Source organism: Branchiostoma lanceolatum, chromosome 13, assembly GCF_035083965.1.
Source record: "Branchiostoma lanceolatum isolate klBraLanc5 chromosome 13, klBraLanc5.hap2, whole genome shotgun sequence".
NCBI classification, from domain to species: Eukaryota; Metazoa; Chordata; class Leptocardii; order Amphioxiformes; family Branchiostomatidae; genus Branchiostoma; species Branchiostoma lanceolatum.
In genome coordinates this window covers 1,548,288-1,563,889 of record NC_089734.1, presented here as the reverse complement: position 1 = coordinate 1,563,889, position 15,602 = coordinate 1,548,288, and the positions used below count along the sequence as shown (strand labels likewise).

The following is a 15,602-nucleotide window of genomic DNA, read 5'->3' as shown; positions in this document are numbered from 1 at the left end:
CGGAAAAATATGCCAGCTCAGTTGCCAGCTTTTAAACATTGCAAATGTGGACCCAAATGCTATACACTAGTTTTGGCACTTAATGTGTGTCCAGAATACACTGTAAACTAGTTAGGTAGTTAGGTAAATAACATATCTAGGTGTACCTGTGCACCTGCCGTCAAAAATGTAGGTGCACAGCTATAATGTTGGGTGGACATGTACCCAGTATTTCCAGCCCTGGACAGGTCTGCTGATGCACGGAGAGACTGCGTACCTCCTCATGAAATCAGTGCTAGTTCGTAGCCTCCAGATACAACAGTGATCTAAAAAACACATCTAGGCAAATCTAAGCTTCTAGGGTTTTGCATGTGCACCAAGATATGGTAGGTACATGTGTGCCACAGGGCACATTAACTCATACTCCGCATATGCATCGGTAGTCACAGCAACCTTCATATCTCTCCAGGAATCAGCAGACCTGTCATACATATATACATGGTAGTCTATTTCTCGCTTTCGTTTCACAGTGTCAAACTTAGAGACTCTTAACAATAAATACAGCTGATTCTCCATTACAAAATGCCTGGCATGTCTAATACTGCTATAAGAGGTTGGCAAGCTTTTCAGTTCCTGCCACTTGTCTGACTCTGTATCATACACCATAGTCTGATTAACAGATAGGTCTGTGCAAAAGATCTCTGTTCCTATGGCAGCGGCTAGGCCGACTTTAGGAATGAGTGTCAGTGTGGTCCGCTTGCTCCATTGGTCCTGGGTTGGGTCGTAGCGATGCACCTCCTCGTTTGTGAGGAAAAAGATGTATGAACCACAAGGCAGTGCTGAAGAGTGGTGTAAAGTTTCGTTAAACTGCAGCAGTGAACAGTCCTGCCATTGGTCTGTTTGCCGGTTGTACTTTCTCATCTTCACCAATGTGCTGTCATTTCTAATTTCAATTCCAAGGTAGTATAAAATCCGATCAACTTCAATAAGGTCCTCCTGGTAGGTAATCCAATCTTCATCTGAAGACCAAAGAAATGAAGATACGGAGGACATACCAGTATGTTGCCACACATTCTCTGCATGGTTGTACTTATACATGGATAACTGCTTATCATCCTCCGGCTCCATATCATCTTTAAGAATGTAGATATCATTATCACATGTGACTGTAACCCCAGCGACAGGGGGAAGGTCTTCAGGCTTGTAACTGCAGCTGATGTACTTCCCTTCCCGAGGGTTCATGAAGAGAATCTCACTGGACCTGCAGAGGGATAAGACACATTAAAAACTATTACAGCAAGTTGATGACTTTTCCTATAGACCTACCATGATGTCATCTACCAAATGAAGTCTGGTAGCCTCAGCTTACGTATAAATTGGTGTGTTTTCATGATTGACACTGTGGAAATGTGTATTATATCTCCTCAAAATGTAACATGACATTGTACTGGAGTAAATCGTAAAACAAAGAAGAAGCATATACACACTCTTTCTTGAGCAGCAGAACCATTTCCGTGAACATCCCAAGCCTTGGTTTCAGGTTGGGGTTCCCTTTGGAAGTTTCCGCACTACTAATGACCTCCGAACTCCTGGGATCTTTTCTGACCAGGGGGTGTTCCAAGATGGCTGCCGTGTCGTCTGAGGTCATCAGGTTGAAGCGGATGTGAGGGAGGATGCTGGGTAGGTGGTGCAGTCTGTAGGGTACAGAGTAGGGGTAGGCTTTTCTTAGTAATACACCAACCTCTTAATTAAACATGTTTCAAGCCATAATACAGTATGTACCATAAGAACACTGGCACCCACCTGTCCTCCCTGCTGTGCTGCACCCATCTCACCACAGCCTCCCAGACTGTTGTCTCCTCTTTAACATCCAGCTCATCGTAGCTGATGATCTCAGTCAGCTGATTCACCCTCAGGCTGCAGAACTCCTCGCTGGAGGCAACCTGTGGAGGCAAAGCAGAAATGTGTGTCCTAATCTTAAAATTACAAAGAAGAAAAGCAGGAAAATGACCAATGCCTCACCAATTACGAAGACTGACCTCAGTAAAGTGCTTGACAATCCACTGTTGACAACTTTTCTGGACAATGTCTACAGAGAAACCATCGGCAAACTTGTACAGGTCCATACAGCTGAAGCACTCAACATTCATGGCCATGTAGCTGCTGCAGGTGTCTCTCACATAGTCCAGTTGGAGGAGGTCGGCTGCCTGGTACAGGGGCTGCACTTTGTCCAGGGACACATGGAGGGTTCCCGAGTAGATGTAACTCAGGATCTCCCCAAAGATGCCTGAATCCAAACCCTGTGGAACAATATAACATAACGATGTTAAAACTTTTACCAAATATATAAAGCATCAATGTGTATAATGCAGGAAGATATAATAATCTTTTCAGGTATGTATGTAAAACTTCCATTCAATTCTGTATTTCATCTACATTTTAATACACCTTTAATCTATTTCTCCTTTGTCAAGAAAATGCTTATTGTGGCCCGCCGATTGACCTTTGACCCCTGAACATAAAAATACGATTGGGGAGGGGGCTTGAAATGGACAAAATATCTATTTACATTAAGTTTAGCAATGTTTCGTGGTTCTAGATATTCTCTATGATACGCAGCAGCTTTGAAAGTTCCCTGTTTCACTCTATAATTTCTAACCCCACGTCACGCAAACCCTACCTGTAAAACAACCGTCATCTGCCGACTTTCCGCCATGTCACTTGTAAACATGGCCCTGAAGTAGGGGCTGGCCGCGGACAGAACAAGCCGATGGCAGGGAAACCGCCGGCCCTCGACTTCAAGGACGACATCCTGCAGTGCCCCAGCCTTCTGTAAGTCGCCCACAGTTCCAAGAAACCCGTGCAGATAGCTCTCGTCTTGGTAGGAACGAGGACGAACTGCGCTGGCGTGGGATTCTTGCTCGGCGGCAGCCATGTTGATGACGACTGCATGACCCTCAGGGTCATAGGGTCAGATAGACATATTGCTCTGATTACCCATATGATGTAGCAGTAAGAGTGCTCCCTTTATATGTTGCGCTGATAGGAAGCTTACTGTAAGATGTAAATAACCGATATGGATATCTGTACTGTTGGAAGTAAGGTTTAGCTCAACGTATAATTAACTTGAGTGTTGATTGGGTACTGGAAATATGCCCCATGACTTACAACATAGTTTTCACGATTTTGTTGATGATGTCATACTACTGGTGTAATGCCCAAGTAGCTTTGTTGGAAACTGGAGTTGGATAAACACGTTTCGTAATAACTGTGGTGATGATGTTTTCTCCTGCCTTTTAGGGACTGAAAATTACTAAAACATGTTTTCATAGGAGGCATCACGACACAGACCTTAAAAACTTCATACACAAATGTATTCAAAGTAGAATTGGCCTTCATACAGAATAGCACTTTTTTTAAATCAATATATTGTTTTATTATATTGTTTAAAACTGATACAAAATGACATACATTGAATATGGAAGCACATGTCTAGATACTACTTCTAATCTAATGTGCGTAAATTTGCAATTGGCTTCGTATGCAAGAGTTTCAACTGATCGAACTTGCAAGTTGAATCTAATGTACAGTAATGTTAAAAGTTTAACAAAGGGTCTTCGTATCATACCCAATAGCAAATACAATGACAAGTACACGTCAGAAAAAAAAATCATCTAACACGCAATTAGAATCCCATATACAATGTTCGTAAAGGCCCCTAAAATGGCTTATCTTTGCCTGTGTTCCATCCTATCACCCCCCCCCCCCTCACCCTCACCAAATAGTTGGCGAGTTGATGAATATGGGAGCCCCGATAAACTAACAAAGCTGGCAAACAGGCTGTTGATGACTGGTCATTACTGCTGTTAGACCTACACAGAACATTAGTTCAGTCCCTTATATAAAGTTACCCCTTATCTATACAGAGGAAGGCAGCACTTCTGTAACGTTTCTGATGGTGATGATGATCCACTGTGTTCTGCAGCTCAGGTAGTTGTGGAAACGACCTCTGGCTGCATTCAGTGTTTCTGTGTTTCTTAATTTCTACTTAGTATAAAAACTAGGACAAGATCTACTCTATCGTGGAGACATTCAGCAAAACCCCAGACTTAAACAAAATGTTGTTAAACAGTAGCCCAGCTCTTAAAAGTGATGTGTTCTATGCCCCCGTAAGATATGGTAGGTGTATACGTGCAACAGGGCACTTCGAAGCACAGGCTATAGACGTCTTATCAGGCAGGGTGGCCTTCAAGTCTCTCCATGCATCAGCAGATCTGTCATAAACACATACCAGATATGTTTCTCCATTCTCGCCTTTAGTACAGGTTAACAATATGTGCAGCTGGTTTTCCAGTACGAAAAGGCTGTCCACACTATCAAAATCAAGGTTTTCTAGGTTCTGACAGCCTTTCAACCCTTCCCAGCAGTCTGACTCTGTGTTGTACACCATAGTCTGAGAGAATGCAAAATCTGTGCAGAAAATCTCTGTTCCCATGGCAACGGCTGCACAGACATCAGGAATAATTGCTGGTGGGGTCCGCTTGCACCAACGGTCCTGGCTCGGGTCGTAGCGATGCATTTCCTTGTTCGTGAGGAAATAGAGGTGTGCACTGCAGTGTAATGCTGCATGGTAGTCTATAGCCTCGTCAAGTTGTAGCTGTGAACACTCCTGCCACTGTTTCGTGTGCCGGTTGTACTTTCTCATCTCCAGCAATGGACTATCTTCAAAGCAATCGAAAGTTATGTGATACAAAATCTGGTCAACTTCCCAAAGGACTTGCTTGTAGTACTTCAAATCATCTTCTGGTCTGATAGATATGGGGGACATACCTGCATGTTCCCACACATTCTTTGCATGGTTGTATTTAAAAAGGGGCAACTGAAGCTCATCCTCTGACTCTTTAATTCCCAGGATGTAAATGTTGTTATCACTGGTAACTGTCATGGCTGAGAAATCAGGAAGGTGTTCAGGGTCATAACTGCAGCTGATGTACTTCCCTTCCCGAGGGTTCATGAAGAGGAGCTCTTTGGAACTGTAGAAGGATAAGATAAATTGCAAACTGTAAAAAAAATATTGACAGCAAATTCACAACTTTTCTTTAGAGAAACTCACAGCATGCACTTCTAAATGTCATCAAAAGTAATTTTCTAACCTCCTGGAAAGACATGTATGCCTTAGTATAAGTTACAATTAGGTGTACTGTAGGACCACTAAATACATTTCTGACACAAATAACATACTGACCCCCGTTTTGTATTGTACAGCAGGGCCATTTCTGTGGCCATCCCAAGCCTCGGCCTCAGGTTGAGTTCCGAATTCTGTACCACATTCTTCGTGACCCCAGAACTCCCAGGATCCTCCCTGACCAGGGGATGTTCCAAGATGGCTGCCGTGTCGTCTGAGGTCAGCAGGTTGAAGCGGATGTGAGGGAGGATGCTGGGTAGGTGGTGCAGTCTGTAGGGTACAGGGTAGCGGTACATATGTGAGCGATTTAAATGTCTGGAATGTTGAATCATGGTTAACTTATGAATACTTACAAAACATAAAAAATGACACCCACCTGTCCTCCCTGCTGTGCTGCACCCATCTCACCACAGCCTCCCACACTGTTGTCTCCTCTTTAACATCCAGCTCATCGTGGCTGATGATTTCAGTCAGCTGATTCACACTCAGGCTGCAGAACTCCACGCTGGAGGCAACCTGTGGAGGTGAAGAATACGTGTACTTGTTTCAAGAACTAGAGTTTTAATAGTGTTTTTACATACAAGTAAAAACAAAAATTGGAAGTAAATGCTCTGTATCTGTGTCTGTATATCTGGTGTAACCGCCCTTCAGCAAAAGCAGGGTTCGAAATAACCTGTTGCCCAGTTTACCCCAACTTAGCGTGATACCAAGTTTCGAGGCAGAGACCTCAGTTGTCTGTTTTAGGTTGGAGTTCCCTCGCATCTCGCCGGCAAATGCACCTCCTGCAAACTGTTTTTAAATCTATTCACCAACAAGTGCCAGAATACCTACAGATATTTGTCAGAACATCTCACACTTATGCAACAAGACATAATTCAAACTTATCTTTGCAACTCCTGAAAGTCAGCCTAGAATCTGGTAGGAGAAAATATGCGTTCAGGGGTGCATTTGCCTGGAATGAGTTGCCGGCCACAGTTAGAGCGGCTACGTCGGGCCAAACTGTTAAAAAACAAGTAAGACAGTACTGCTGACCTCTGACCTCCAGACCCGGCCTGCCATATCGACTATGATTTAAGGATTATGATTTGGATTCGACGCTCGGTTATGTATATATTATCTTTTTTGGTTACTTCCTGTTCATTATTCAATGTTATTTCCTTGTTATGTTATTTAGTCTGTTTATGTTATTTTGTGCAGGGCACGCCTGAAAAGCAGTGCGGTTAGCACTGAGTGCGTCCACCCTGGATAAAGAAAACAGAAATAAATAAATAAATAAATAGAGACTGTAGGTGCCAATAGTTATCTGATCTCCATTGCAGTATCTGTAATATAATATAAATATATATATCAGATTCCTATTTGGGAAAACTGCCTTACCCATAATGAACACTAACCTCAGTAAAGTTTCTGGCGATATGCGGCAGACAGGCTGCCCTGACAATCTCCAGGGAGAAGACATCAGCAAACTTGTACAGGTCCACACAGGTGGAGCGCTCCACGTTCTTGGCCATGTAGCTGCTGCAGGTGTCTCTCACATAGTCCAGTTGGAGGAGGTCGGCTGCCTGGTACAGGGGCTGCACTTTGTCCAGGGACACATGGAGGGTTCCCGAGTAGATGTAACTCAGGATGATCCCAAACACGCCTGCATCCAAACCCTGCAGGAGAATATGGTATACCGTATATACTATGAAAATGTACAAACTTTTACCACACATCAAGTAAATCAGACTCAGAAATCTAGTTATAAAGGTCAAATTATACCAATCTGGCATTTTATCTAATTGCACAATTAATCTGTTTTTCATGACAGTAAAAATCTTTTTAGTCATGAAAATCCTTATTGACCTTTGACCCGTCAGGATCGGGCAGAAAGGAAGTCAAGTGGGGAGGGGGGCATACAGGGGACAAACATTACAGGAAAGTTTCGTGGTTTTACAGTTCTCCATGATACGTAGCATATGCACAACTTCCCTGTTTTACTCTATTCTAACCACACGTTACGCCAACCCTACCTGTAAAACAACCGTCTTCTGTCGACTTTCCGCCATGTCACTTGTAAACATGGCCCTGAAGTAGGGGCTGGCCGCGGACAGAACAAGCCGATGGCAGGGACAACGCCGGCCCTCGACTTCAAGGACGACATCCTGCAGTACCCCAGCCTTCTGTAAGTCGCCCACAGTTCCAAGAAACCCGTGCAGATAGCTCTCGTCTTGGTAGGAACGAGGTCGAACTGCGCTGGCGTGGGGTTCTTGGTCTGCGGCGGCCATGTTGATGACCAAGGTATGGTCCCAGGGGTCAAAGGGTAAATAGTTGCACTGATCATCCACATAAAGTAGTTATATATTTTTTTCTGCCAAGTTAAACCGTATATAAAATGTAAATAACCGATTTCTGTAGTGGTGGCAGGAAGAAATGTTTTATGTGCCATTGACTTGTTTTTGTGGGCCTTGATGTGAATCTACGTCACATTGCATATAGTATTCAGATGATGTTGGGCCTATTATATCAACCTAATCATTTTCACTGTGGGTAAGCCTTTAGTCTTATATATCATTCTAGAACGTATCCGCGATTTAACGTTTGAAGAAAAATGGTATTTGTTACTTTTCGTTAGATAATTCGCGTATAAGTTATTTCACTTCTAGAGTGCCAAAATTGCCAACCTGAAAACATCTTTTGGAAGCTGACACCTTCTAGCATCTCACTGGCGAGTTTGTTTTGACAGATTTAGTCCTTAACGCAACTTAGAAAGCGATTTATCGGGTCATGGCCGATTCGAGTTTGAGTTTTAATGCGATCGATTGGTCGGGGTGCTTTTGTATAGTTACCTTTGGCCGTAAAAAACTCAATTCAACTCCACTATTCTTCTTTTCTCCTCTTTTCTTCACTTCTCTACTCTTGACCTGTAAGTATGTTGAAATTCACCATTATTATGTCGGAATTAACCAAATTATATCTTTACAGTGCCAATGTAAATTTGATATTTCTATAACAAAAAAATCTTAGGGAAGGGAGGCTGCGGAAACACATTAAAGATATTGACACAAGATACGAAGCAATCCATTTAAGTTTCATCCAACTCCTTTAAAGTACAATAAACCTTTAAAAATAATTGCACACCTCGTATTCATCACTTAAAAGTTGTTTAAAAAATCATACAAAACTATATCAGATCTAAAGACTCAGAACATTATTCTAGTTCCGTATACAGTAATGCCTCTTATCTATTAGAAAGAAGGAAACATTTTGTACAATTTTGATTCTAGTACAACAAAGATCTGCAATGTATCGTATTGTTGTGGCATTCAGCACAAGTCAAGATCTGAACGAAAGGTCACGAAACAGGCTGTACTCCATGTGTGTCCTTATCCTGCACACTAATGTTGAAAAGCGTACGAAGTAATGTGTTTTTGTGCCCCCTTGAGATACGGTAGGTGTATGCGTGCCACTGGCCACAGAGGATCATGAGCAAAATACTCCCTATCAGGCAGGGTGGCCTTCAATTCTCTCCAGGCATCAGCAGACCTGTCATACACATATAAGTGATAGTCTGCCGATCGCACTGAGCCATGGGTTTCTAGAAGTATGTGCAGCTGACTCTCCAGTAGGAAAAGACTGGGGCGAGAATTTGTATCAGCAAGATTTCCTGGGTTCGACCAGCCTTGCAGTTTCTGCCAGCAGTCTGACTGTGTGTCGTACACCATAGTATGCGTGAAGCCAAAATCTGTGCAGAAAATCTCTGGTCCCATGGCAACAGCTGTACAGACTTCAGAAATGATCATCGGTGGGGTTCTCTTGCACCAACGGTCCTGGCTTGGGTCATAACGATGCATTTCAGTATTTGAGAAGAAATAGAGGTATGAACCGCAGGACAATGCTGCATTGTGGTCTCTAAATGACGTACCGTCAACTTGCAGCTGTGAACACTCTTGCTAGTGTGCCTGTTGTACTTTGTGAGCTGAAGGAATGCACAGCCTATCCTCACTTCGAAAACAAGGTAGTATAAAATCCGTTCAACTTCGACAAGATAATAGAAAGGATCATAGTGTTCTGAATCCTTGATCCGAGATACCGAGGACATACCAGCATGCTCCCACACATTTTCCGCATGGTTGTACTGAAGCAAGCACAACTGATCGTTACCCTCTCGTTCACAAGTCAGGATGTAAATATTGTTATCACCAGTGACTGTCATGGCCCTGACTTCAGGCATGTCCGTTTGATCGTAACTGCAGCTGAAGTACTTTCCTTCCCGGGGGTTCATGAAGAGGATTTCTCCTATCCTGATGAGGATAAAATAAATGATATTTTTAAAAAAACTTGACTGCAAACTCAAAATCTTTCCTTAGGGATGAGGCCATTAGACCACAACATGCATTAAAGTTATATATATATCAAATGACGTTTTGTAGCCTCAGACTCTGGAGCAGAGAAAAGTGCACAAGTACATGTTGGAGCAAGGTGTTCATCTACTGTTGTGTTTGGTTGTAGGATGTGAAGTTACATTGTGCAAGGATTGTTCACAACATACAAACTAAAACGAGTAATGTGAAGTTCATACTGACCCCCAGGGACCAGTGTGCAGCAGGACCATTTCCGTGGTCATCCCAAGCCTCGGCTTCATGTTGGGGTTCCCTTCCTGTAACACATTCCTGATGACCTCAGAACTCCCAGGATCCTCCCTGACCAGGGGGTGTTCCAAGATGGCTGCCATGTCGTCTGAGGTCAGCAGGTTGAAGCGGATGTGAGGGAGGATGCTGGGCAGGTGGTGCAATCTGTGAAGTACAAGGAAGAGCTGGACATGGAGGTGATTTTACCTTTTTGGCAATACTGCAGAAAATTCGGGGATATTAAATCTTATGGACAAACTTGCAAACGTACATGCATTCGTACAGGAAATGAAGTAGTGACAAGATAGATATCTACATGTATATCCATAATTGTATAACCTGTCCTCCTTGCTGTGCTGCACCCATCTCACCACAGCCTCCCACACTGTTGTCTCCTCTTTAACATCCAGCTCATCGTGGCTGATGATCTCAGTCAGCTGATTCACACTCAGGCTGCAGAACTCCTCGCTGGAGGCAAACTGTGGAGGTGCGAAGTATTGTTAAATGAATCACAATCTGGGTTTCGAAATACTGATTGCATGTGCAACCTTTTCTTCGGTTGTGTACACCAGTGCCTCTTTTCCCCAAAAAAAGAAAAAAAAGAACTTCAAGCCTTGGCAACTCAAATATCTGAACAGCCTTCTTTTCATTATACATTCTGACCCAATCTGGAGCCTTTTGGGGCGAGACAGCACTGGTAGGGTTCAAGCTGTCCCAATTTGGTCAAAATTTGTTTATACATTGTATCAGCGTCTAGTTCTGTTAGCACTCAAACATGCTTCCCAGAGCATTTTTTTTGTCCCATTGCTGATCATTGCCCAAGTTGCGGTTTGCAGGTCTCTAAAGGCTGTCTTGCATAATGCGTTTGTGATCACGATATAAGACAAACCTTTTGAAATTGTCTACCGATGTACTGCAGACAACGTACCCGGACATTGTCCACTGAGAAGATATTAGCAAACTTGTACAGGACCACACAGGTGGAGCGTTCCACATTCATGGTCATGTAGCCGCTGCAGGTGTCTCTCACATAGTCCAGTTGGAGGAGGTCGGCTGCCTGGTACAGGGGCTGCACTTTGTCCAGGGACACATGGAGGGTTCCCGAGTAGATGTAACTCAGGATCTCCCCAAATATGTTTGCATCCAAACCCTGCAGAACAATACAATATAATGGTCAAATATCTATTAAACTTAAAAATGCGTATGTAGCATGGAAATATATCACAAATCTATCCAGTTATTGTTCAAATGTAAATACATGTACCACATACTATAAGGAATCAAATAACATATAGCAGTAAAATATGTCATTCTATTCAATTGCATCCAATTTTCCCTTTTTTCCATTCAACGGAAAAATATTTTCAGTCACGAAAATGCCCATTCAGGACGGCAAAGTTGACCTTTAACCGTTAACAACAAAAATATATCAGTAAGTGGGGAGGGGGGCATTTAAGAGACATATATTTACTTACAAGACATTTCGTGGGTTTGCAAGTCCTCTATGATACGCAGCATCTTTGGAAGTTCTCTGTTTCATTCTAATCTAACCACACGTGACGCCAACCCTACCTGTAAAACAACCGTCTTCTGCCGACTTTCTGCCATATTACTTGTAAACATGGCCCTGAAGTAGGGGCTGGCCGCGGACAGAACAAGCCGATGGCAGGGAAACTGCCGGCCCTCGACTTCAAGGACGACATCCTGCAGTACCCCAGCCTTCTGTAAGTCGCCCACAGTTCCAAGAAACCCGTGCAGATAGCCCTCGTCTTGGTAGGAACGAGGACGAACTGTGCTGGCGTGGGCTTCTTGGTCTGCGGCGGCCATGTTGATGACGTAGTATGACACCTAGTGTGAAAGGTCAGATAGAACCACACTGATTACCCACATAATGTAGCAGTTGAAGATCTCCGGAGATGGAAGGAGTGCCTGCTTCTTACATAGATATGATAGGTTTAATTCCTGTATATAGCCATACCAGTATTTGTTTTGATCAATTACAAACTAAAGTGATTAATTTGAAAGCCACCGAGGACTGATTATTTTGCAATGGTGACCAAGTAGTTGGTTATGACTTCTGTGTGTGATTGACTCACCCCGGATTTGGGTGAATTAAAAGTGTTTTAAAGAAAGACAACGGGGCAAGGTGCACATATATCTACTTTTTAATCTCTCAGACCTCTAAAAACTTACAGTGAGCCTTCATTTTAATGGAATGCATGGTGGTGCTTCAAGAAAACACAGCTATTTCTATTGACTTAATATAGTCATAAAGAGGACATACACAGTATCATAAAAAGATGCAACCGAAGGTGTGACTGAGTGTGTTCAAATTGTATTTTTGTGAGATCAACAGGGTACAAAATAAGCTTTCTGAATTATACATAATACGATGCGATTTATGAAGTATCAAAGATTGTATGATTGATCAAAATAACTTCAAACGTTGAAACCACTTTTGTTCGGTTTAGAAAAGTCAGAGGGTAAGTAAATAAGCATCTGACCAAGGCTTCAAGTCAACAAAGATCTTCCTAAAAGTAGGTCCTGGAACATTTGGCAAAAAAATCTTAAATTCTAACAAAAAGTCCGCATTCAGTTTTAAGAATAGGTGGACTGCTGCTTCTAACCTAAAATATGGGTGCACAGAAAAACCGGTGCACCCGCTGTCAAAAATGTAGGTGCACAGCTATAATGTTGGGTGGAAATGAAATCAGTGCTAGTTCCTATAGCCTCCCGATACAACAGAGATCTAAAAAACACATCTTGGCAAATCTAAGCTTCTAGGGTTTCGCATGTGCACCAAGATATGGTAGGTACATGCGTGCCACAGGGCACATTAACTCATACTCTGCATATGCATCGGTAGTCACAGCAACCTTCATATCTCTCCAGGAATCAGCAGACCTGTCATACATATGTACATGGTAGTCTATTTCTTGCTTTTGTTTCACAGTGTCAAACTTAGAGACTCTTAACACTAAATACAGCTGATTCTCCATTACAAAAAGCCTGGCATTTCTAATACTGCTATAAGAGGTTGGCAAGCTTTTCAGTTCCTGCCACTTGTCTGACTCTGTATCATACACCATAGTCTGATTAACAGATAGGTCTGTGCAAAAGATCTCTGTTCCTATGGCAGCGGCTAGGCCGACTTTAGGAATGAGTGTCGGTGTGGTCCGCTTGCTCCATTGGTCCTGGGTTGGGTCGTAGCGATGCACCTCCTCGTTTGTGAGGAAAAAGATGTATGAACCACAGGGCAGTGCTGAAGAGTGGTGTAAAGTTTCGTTAAACTGCAGCAGTGAACAGTCCTGCCATTGGTCTGTTTGCCGGTTGTACTTTCTCATCTTCACCAATGTGTTGTCATTTCTAATTTCAATTCCAAGGTAGTATAAAATCCGATCAACTTCAATAAGGTCCTCCTGGTAGGTAATCCAATCTTCATCTGAAGACCAAAGAAATGAAGATACAGAGGACATACCAGTATGTTGCCACACATTCTCTGCATGGTTGTACTTATACATGGATAACTGCTTATCATCCTCCGGCTCCATATCATCTTTAAGAATGTAGATATCATTATCACATGTGACTGTAACCCCAGCGACAGGGGGAAGGTCTTCAGGCTTGTAACTGCAGCTGATGTACTTCCCTTCCCGAGGGTTCATGAAGAGAATCTCACTGGACCTGCAGAGGGATAAGATACATCACAAACTAACAGCAAGTTGATGACTTTTCCTATGGACGTACCATGATGTCATCTACCAAATCAAGTCTGGTAGCCTCAGCTTACCTATAAATTGGAATTAGGTGTGTTCTCATGATTGACACTGTGGAAATGTGTGTTACATCTCCTCAAAATGTGGCATGAAATTGTACAAAGAGTAAAACGTAAAAAAGTTTTATCAGCTTATCATGAATAAACAAAGGTTCAAACAAAAAGAAGAAGCATATACGCACTCTTTCTTGAGCAGCAGAACCATTTCCGTGAACATCCCAAGCCTCGGTTTCAGGTTGGGGTTTCCTTTGGAAGTTTCCGCACTACTAATGACCTCCAAACTCCTGGGATCTTTTCTGACCAGGGGATGTTCCAAGATGGCTGCTGTGTCGTCTGAGGTCAGCAGGTTGAAGCGGATGTGAGGGAGGATGCTTGGTAGTCGGTGCAGTCTGTAGGGTACAGGGTAGGGGTAGGCTTTTCTTAGTAATACACCAACCTCTCAATCAAACATGTTTCAAGCCATAATACAGTATGTACCATAAGAACATTGATACCCACCTGTCCTCCCTGCTGTGCTGCACCCATCTCACCACAGCCTCCCACACTATGGTCTCCTCTTTAACATCCAGCTCATCGTGGCTGATGATCTCAGTCAGCTGATTCACACTCAGGCTGCAGAACTCCTCGCTGGAGGCAACCTGTGGGGGAAAGCAGAAATGTGAGACCTAATCTTAAAATTACAAAAAAGAATAGCAGGAAAATGACCAATGCCTCACCGATTACGAAGACTAACCTCAGTAAAGTGCTTGACAATCCACTGTTGACAGCTTTTCTGGACAATGTCTACAGAGAAATCATCGGCAAACTTGTACAGATCCATACAGCTGAAGCACTCGACATTCATGGCCATGTAGCTGCTGCAGGTGTCTCTCACATAGGCCAGTTGGAGGATGTCGGCTGCCTGGTACAGGGGCTGAACTTTGTCCAGGGACACATGGAGGGTTCCTGAGTAGATGTAACTCAGAATCTCCCCAAACATACCCGCATCCAAACCCTGTGGAACAATACAACATAACGATGTTAAAACTTTTACCAAATATATAAAGCATCAATGTGTATAATGCAGGAAGATATCATACAAATCTTTTCAGGTATGTATGTAAAACTTCCATCCAATTCTGTATTTCATCTATATTTCAATGCACCTTTAATCTATTTCTCCTTTGTCGCCCTTTGTCGTGTGTTATTGTGGCCCGCAGAGATGCCCTTTGACCCCTGAACATAAAAATACGATTGGGGAGGGGGCTTGCAATGGACAAAATATCTATTTACATTAAAGTTTAGCGATGTTTCTTGGTTCTACATATTCTCTATGATACGCAGCAGCTTTGAAAGTTCCCTGTTTCACTCTATAATTTCTAACCCCACGTCACGCCAAGCCTACCTGTAAAACAACCGTTATCTGCCGACTTTCCGCCATGTCACTTGTAAACATGGCCCTGAAGTAGGGGCTGGCCGCGGACAGAACAAGCCGATGGCAGGGAAACCGCCGGCCCTCGACTTCAAGGACGACATCCTGTAGTACCCCAGCCTTCTGTAAGTCGCCCACACTTCCAAGAAAACCGTGAAGATAGCTCTCGTCTTGGTAGGAACGAGGACGAACTGCGCTGGCGTGGGGTTCTTGGTCTGCGGCAGCCATGTTGATGACGTTGATGACACGGAGAGCCAAAGGTCAGATAGACTTCTGCTAATTACCCACATAATGTAGCAGTAAGAGTGATTTGCCGAGGCTCAAGGGTGCCCACCGTTGGGTGGAAATATCGGTACGTGCACCGTTGACAGGAAGGTTGATTTACTTGGAGTTAATCTGAAATGTTTAGTTTGTTTTGAAAATACGTCACACAAGTTATAACAAGGATTTTTCACGAGTTTTTGGTATGTTCGCACGTCTTGGTCCGATGTGAATATGGTGTATCTTTATATGTAGATGGCTGCTGATGGCTTACATTGGAACTAACGTTACGCCCGTCTGTATATTACTTTTAAATTTGATACTGAATTCATTATTTTGACCATGGGAAACCTTTAGTCTTTCTCAATGTTTTGGCATAAT

General features: G+C 43.1%; 4 protein-coding genes across 4 annotated transcripts; all 4 read right to left on the bottom strand.

The window, feature by feature from the left end:
• Positions 1–119: 119 nt before the first annotated feature.
• LOC136447784 (kelch repeat and BTB domain-containing protein 2-like) lies at positions 120–2,939 on the bottom strand. The gene is made up of 5 exons (XM_066446827.1): positions 2,660–2,939; positions 2,019–2,279; positions 1,783–1,922; positions 1,467–1,673; positions 120–1,240 (listed from the first exon to the last, which is right to left on the bottom strand). The coding sequence occupies exons 1-5, from the start codon at positions 2,912–2,914 to the stop codon at positions 337–339; spliced, it is 1,767 nt and encodes a 588-aa protein (XP_066302924.1). The 5' UTR covers positions 2,915–2,939; the 3' UTR covers positions 120–336.
• Positions 2,940–3,336: 397 nt separating this feature from the next.
• Positions 3,337–7,498, bottom strand: LOC136447786 (kelch repeat and BTB domain-containing protein 8-like). The gene is made up of 5 exons (XM_066446829.1): positions 7,177–7,498; positions 6,559–6,819; positions 5,541–5,680; positions 5,225–5,434; positions 3,337–5,012 (listed from the first exon to the last, which is right to left on the bottom strand). The coding sequence occupies exons 1-5, from the start codon at positions 7,429–7,431 to the stop codon at positions 4,139–4,141; spliced, it is 1,740 nt and encodes a 579-aa protein (XP_066302926.1). The 5' UTR covers positions 7,432–7,498; the 3' UTR covers positions 3,337–4,138.
• A 1,182-nt stretch (positions 7,499–8,680) lies between these two features.
• LOC136447074 (kelch repeat and BTB domain-containing protein 2-like) lies at positions 8,681–11,629 on the bottom strand. Its single transcript, XM_066445750.1, has 6 exons — positions 11,347–11,629; positions 10,664–10,924; positions 10,114–10,253; positions 9,730–9,939; positions 9,069–9,447; positions 8,681–8,689 (listed from the first exon to the last, which is right to left on the bottom strand). Exons 1-6 carry the CDS (start codon positions 11,599–11,601, stop codon positions 8,681–8,683), a joined length of 1,254 nt encoding a protein of 417 aa, XP_066301847.1. The 5' UTR covers positions 11,602–11,629.
• Positions 11,630–11,923: 294 nt separating this feature from the next.
• LOC136447783 (kelch repeat and BTB domain-containing protein 2-like) lies at positions 11,924–15,252 on the bottom strand. Its single transcript, XM_066446826.1, has 5 exons — positions 14,934–15,252; positions 14,283–14,543; positions 14,048–14,187; positions 13,732–13,938; positions 11,924–13,458 (listed from the first exon to the last, which is right to left on the bottom strand). Exons 1-5 carry the CDS (start codon positions 15,186–15,188, stop codon positions 12,555–12,557), a joined length of 1,767 nt encoding a protein of 588 aa, XP_066302923.1. The 5' UTR covers positions 15,189–15,252; the 3' UTR covers positions 11,924–12,554.
• Between the last annotated feature and the right edge of the window lie 350 nt (positions 15,253–15,602).

Excerpts from the sequence above, each read along its gene's own strand:
- LOC136447784 (XM_066446827.1), bottom strand. The coding sequence starts at position 2,914 with ATGGCTGCCGCCGAGCAAGAATCCCACGCCAGCGCAGTTCGTCCTCGT. Across the intron at positions 1,674-1,782 it reads CAGCACAGCAGGGAGGACAG|ACTGCACCACCTACCCAGCA; the intron begins GTGGGTGCCAGT and ends TGTACCCTACAG. Across the intron at positions 1,241-1,466 it reads GTTCTGCTGCTCAAGAAAGA|GTCCAGTGAGATTCTCTTCA; the intron begins GTGTGTATATGC and ends ATCCCTCTGCAG.
- LOC136447786 (XM_066446829.1), bottom strand. The coding sequence starts at position 7,431 with ATGGCCGCCGCAGACCAAGAACCCCACGCCAGCGCAGTTCGACCTCGT. Across the intron at positions 5,435-5,540 it reads CAGCACAGCAGGGAGGACAG|ACTGCACCACCTACCCAGCA; the intron begins GTGGGTGTCATT and ends TGTACCCTACAG. Across the intron at positions 5,013-5,224 it reads CTGTACAATACAAAACGGGG|TTCCAAAGAGCTCCTCTTCA; the intron begins GTCAGTATGTTA and ends ATCCTTCTACAG.
- LOC136447074 (XM_066445750.1), bottom strand. The coding sequence starts at position 11,601 with ATGGCCGCCGCAGACCAAGAAGCCCACGCCAGCACAGTTCGTCCTCGT. Across the intron at positions 10,925-11,346 it reads AGAAGACGGTTGTTTTACAG|GGTTTGGATGCAAACATATT; the intron begins GTAGGGTTGGCG and ends ATTGTTCTGCAG. Across the intron at positions 9,448-9,729 it reads CTGCACACTGGTCCCTGGGG|GATAGGAGAAATCCTCTTCA; the intron begins GTCAGTATGAAC and ends TATCCTCATCAG.
- LOC136447783 (XM_066446826.1), bottom strand. The coding sequence starts at position 15,188 with ATGGCTGCCGCAGACCAAGAACCCCACGCCAGCGCAGTTCGTCCTCGT. Across the intron at positions 14,188-14,282 it reads TTGTCAAGCACTTTACTGAG|GTTGCCTCCAGCGAGGAGTT; the intron begins GTTAGTCTTCGT and ends TTTCCCCCACAG. Across the intron at positions 13,939-14,047 it reads CAGCACAGCAGGGAGGACAG|ACTGCACCGACTACCAAGCA; the intron begins GTGGGTATCAAT and ends TGTACCCTACAG.